Consider the following 5,034-nt stretch of genomic DNA (forward strand, 5'->3'; position numbering starts at 1 on the left):
TGTCTCTGATACATGTCCGACTGAAGAGACTCCAACACTAAAGAATGGGGGTGAAATGATCACCTCGACATTTATACTTGGGATAATATTCGAACCAATGGAAAACCAGTCGGCTACAGCCTTTAGTGTTGAATCACCACTAAACCTCACAATCCGTCTATTGATGTTTTCACACTTGTGTTCGCGTTTCAAACCAATGTCAAACCACCATTATGCTACACGTTTCACTGTTAAATCTCTAAAACTTTTAAGACGCATTATATTGGCAATGTGTCTCGTAACCACTGTTGTCACTTGTCAGACAACCATAAGACTAATGTAATGACATGCATTACTTTGGTCCGCGATACGAGACAACAGATGGTATTTCTGTGTGAAGGGAGGAGGAAGTTGTGAATAGAGAAACAGCGGATAGAGGAAAGTCCTCCACAATGCAAAGTGAGGAGGAACCTATTATCTCTAAGGTAGGAACTTCACATTTGTTCTCATGCACAGAATAGAAGATGAAAATACCCTGGATTTGCATAATCAAATGACAACAAGATGACGTGGTTAAGCAAACATCAATACAACAATGTCGGAAGAGAAACGGGACTGTCTTATGGGCTTGTGTGTTTCAGGAAACAACATGGCTATTGTGGAACAACTCTTTTCATGTCTGATGGTTGATATAGATTAGGATATCACAAACAATGTCTGTGATCTGGGGAGAATTGCAGGTTGAATTCAGTACTAACCTCAGTTTTATGCATAGCTATTTACAACAGGTGTGTGTGTCTTTGTGTGTGTGTGTGTGTGTGTGTGTGTGTGTGTGTGTGTGTGTGTGCACATACAAATATACTGTAAGTGTGTCCCTACATTTGTAATGAATACTCAGGGAGAAAAATGCGTAGATTCACGAGCAGAGCGCGGCAGGTGTTTATTTCTCCTTCGCACAAGGCAGGAATCGTGGTCACAGGCAGGCAATGGTCAAACACAGGTAGGCAAACAGGCAGGTGAATCAAAACTAGGACTGAAGGCTATAACTGGTTCTCACAAACGAGCTGGGAAAAGGCTTAGTTGAGTCAAAACGAACAATACCTCACAAAGGCACAAACAGAATGAACTGAACTAAATAAGGAGCTGATGAGACCAGGTGAGTAACTAACAGGTGAAATCAATGAACAAAAATGAAAGACAGGGCTACGTTCAAGAACACAACGAAACAGAACACAAGGTTGACTAAGAAAATAAATACAGAACCTTACAACATTGTTTGCTAACCATTTATGTGGCAGGCCAGACAGTAATGAAATCAGATATGGTCTTCGAAGTATCATTCATTTCCTCTTTTCCATTTCAGGCACACAATGCAACACAATATTAACAGGGACATCTTTTCAATCTTTAAGGAATCCTGTTGTCTGTTTCTGTCCTCTCTCTCGGTTAAAAGCTTTCCACAATTTAACTAAATCTATTCCCATCACATCCTTATCCCTAGTGACACTGCACTGCTGCAATTAGTGTAGAGTTTCATTACTCTGTAGAGGTAAGAAGAGGGGACAGCTAGGGGAAAACTAAGATACGATGGGTGCGTGAGTGAGAAACAGACGGAGGGGAGGATGGATGGTCAGTATACCGGGTCAGGGAAATGTACTGTAGATTACAGGCAGGGATAGACAGATGGTATAGCAGAGACAAAAGAGGAAGGAAGACAATGTAATTTATGAGGCCAGTCTCCACTCAGTATGATATAATCAGATTTTAAGACTGCTGAGTTAACATGATCGCCCAGCTGAGCCTGTGAGCATCGTACACATTAGTGAGGAAAGTGGGCAGGGGAGGGGGGTGGTGGGGTGGGGGAGAGCTGGCGGTGGTGGTGTCCCCTCCTCGCCTCACTTTGGAGGAAGGATGGGGATGTCATTTTTAGAAAAGGACCGTGTTCCATTTCAATCATATCTGGGATGCATGTTTAGTGGTTGGATCAGGATATCGTGATATGTTGCTGCACAATGCTGTTATTCCTTCCTCCCTTTCCCTCCTCCCTCCCTTCACTATCCCACTTGCATCCTCATGTTACTTTACAACCTCTGGCTATCCCTCTTTGTCTCTACCTTGTTGTCAGCTCTCTCTCTTCACAGAATCCCTCTTTGTTTTATGACACTGCTTAAAGAAAGCTGCAAATTGAGCTCCCCCTCTTCACTCTCCTCCCTGCTCAATTTATATGTTTTACTTTAGCTCTTTTAAGTGCTTCTCCTTCTCCTTCCCGGCTTCCCTTTTCACTGCGCGGTCGTTACATTGATACCCAATACCAATAACATTTTCTGTCTCTCCTGGTGAGAGCATTGCTTACCCTGCATGCACTTGCTCCCTACACCCTGTGCACTTCTTGCGTTCTGCACTCCTTTCGATACCATTGATCCTTGACACATACGCAACCACCGTCGGCCATATCCAATCCACGCGTGCACACTTGACCGTCCATACAGCCAGCCAGCCAGTTCCAGACAGACAGTTGGCCAGCCAGTGTAACTCTTCCCCTGATGGAGCCATAAACACACCTCAATAAGCCTGCAGGCTTTGCCAAGAGAGGCCAGGACTTATCTGTCAGCACCCTGTAAATTACATCAACTGGGGGTGCGTTATATAGTCATAATCCACGGGGCTCAGGCTTGAATCATCACCAGCATCACAGTGCTCTGCATAGCATTGCATCCGAGCCAAGAGGTGCTCGGTCCGAGTGTTTACCCTACCTTTTAACGGTGTGCACTGTCAAATAAAGTTGCATTTGGATTTGTACATAAATATGAGAGTGCATGACATTTGAGTTGGGTTCGGCGACGTGAGCGAGAGTAAACTAGTCTTACGAACGTCCGATCAATGTTTATATTTGTAAATAAGGTGTCAGTCACAGTTACCGGACATATGAAGGGCATGCAAATATTCCCCTTTAAACAGTTTCTTTGGCTCACATTCAGAGTGGGAAAAAAACAACCCCAGCCCTTATGTTGATGTGACAGTGTTACAGTAGGGAAGCCAAGCCTGTACTGCACATCAACCTGGTGTATAATAGGCAGCAGAACAGGGAACTGGCATTTCAGTCTAATGTCCTTTAAAACCTGCACTCTCGCCATTGCTTACCATGTCTTGTCAATATACAATTCCTAGCATGATAGGCTTTGTATTAGAAACGCATGTGATTAGTCGCGCTGGAAATAATAAGGCTCTGGAAATAATGCAGATCCTCGTGAGAAATCTGTATTCAAATCTGTGCATAGTGTGCAGGTTACGAGGTTTTCAGTTCCGTCTTATTCATCCCACCGAATTGTCTGTGTGGCTGGGAAACTGCATGAAGCCTCTTATGTAATGTGCTAGGTATCCCATATTCTTGCAGAGGTCGTTCATTTAAGATAGTATCTTTCAGATGTCTGTCTGTCATGCCTTGTGTCCATCAGTCAGTTCTGTAGTACCCATTTCCATTGCATGCATGCATCATGTTCTACATATTTCTGGGTTCAAATAAATGGAGGGACTGGCTGAAATGTTCCGACAGTGCATCCCAGAAAGAATACATGAACGCCTATGCAATTTCATTCTGTAGGTATGGAGATATCATAGAAATAGTAAACATGGCATAACCACACATCCTCTTCTGACAGCCAAGGCAAGGCTGGTATTATTTCCATCATTGTGCATCAATTCGCCCACATTATCTGCATTGTCTCCCACGGTTTCCTCCTCTTCATTTAGGTGGTGGGAAGATACAGTATTGGACACAACATGAAACAGTATTACAAGCAGCTTTACACACGCACAGCCACAGCTTGCAAAAATGTAACAAATAGCAAGGAAATAGTAATGGAATCCTGGAGTAGGCTAGAGGAGATGATTTCAAGAATAATAAACGTTACAATGTTGCAAGTTCATGATGTGCTCGCCAAATACAATGACCTCGTAAGAAATTGTAGCAAAGCCTCGACACATTTTCAGATTCCCACTGAACGACAATGCTGGAAACACATTTCAAACGAGGTTTACGCTATTTCATTGCAATTTCTCGAGGTAAAGTCATGGCAGGTAGCCAGCCACCTATTGAAACATATGTAACTTCCACCACCTCCTACCGTTCAATTCAATCAACGAGTTCACGGTTCGGTGAACTGTGGTCACACTAGATGGTACACCTAACCTAAACCTATCCAAATGTTATTGGCACGGCCCACGCTTTTAAAAAATCAGATAGACGAGGACTTGTCGCCCGAAGACTCCTCACCTGCTCGTTCGCGGATAGCGCTTTCTCCAGCATCCGATGTTTGTTGTGCCACACCATATCGTGAATAGGATAACGACTCTTTTCCGGAGTTTTCTTAGCAGAAATCATCTTCGGTTCATAGTTCGCCTTCTCCTCTGTTTATTTTGTTCCGTATAAGCCTATCACTTAATACTTCGCTATTGACCGACTACGCTGATATTATCGCTCTGTCGTGACATGTCACTTTACAAGACATGCCTTCCGCATTATAATGATAGTATGAATAAAACGTGTAAATTATTTCCCTTGCAGTCAGTTGGTTATGATACACACCCGTCAATAAACAGCCCTAGATCTAAGAATCACCAAGAGATCCCTTACTTGTATTTAATCTAGCCTACTTCTGTTCTCCATGCCCTGCCCCTCTCATACCTTTATCTTCCACCTTGAATAAACTAGCGAAGCAGTCGCCCATCTATTCTCCGCTCCCTCCCATCACAGCAAGGCACTGTTGTGAGACAGTGGTGACAGCCCGCAAATAAAAATGTAAGCAGCCAATCAAATAGAAGGGATGCTGATGAGCGTGATGTAGAAGATGCACGCCCGTAGAGTGGCTACATACGCCACCTACCAGTCATCAGGAGTTAGTAATTCACTTCATATTAATAAACTAAACAATCAGCCTGTGCCATAATCACATCCAAATAGCCGACACCTTTAATGCTGTCTATTGGCTAGGCTATAGCGCAGCAATGTTTTTGCAACACGAAGCTCTCTGAACATTTACTTAGGCTATTTGTGAG

At 43.4% G+C, this 5,034-nt stretch overlaps 1 protein-coding gene across 1 annotated transcript in view; it reads right to left on the reverse strand.

Moving 5' to 3' along the window:
- Positions 1 to 4,840, reverse strand: part of LOC109906057 (ankyrin repeat domain-containing protein 13B) — a 45,134-nt gene extending 40,294 nt beyond the window's left edge. Inside the window, exon 1 of the mRNA XM_031790576.1 lies at positions 4,253 to 4,840. Within this exon, the coding sequence (XP_031646436.1) occupies positions 4,253 to 4,360 (108 nt within the window). The 5' untranslated portion in view covers positions 4,361 to 4,840. The remainder of the gene's footprint in view (positions 1 to 4,252) is intronic.
- Between the last annotated feature and the right edge of the window lie 194 nt (positions 4,841 to 5,034).

The sequence above is a fragment of the Oncorhynchus kisutch genome, linkage group LG15 (genome assembly GCF_002021735.2).
Source record: "Oncorhynchus kisutch isolate 150728-3 linkage group LG15, Okis_V2, whole genome shotgun sequence".
In the NCBI taxonomy this organism is placed as follows: Eukaryota; Metazoa; Chordata; class Actinopteri; order Salmoniformes; family Salmonidae; genus Oncorhynchus; species Oncorhynchus kisutch.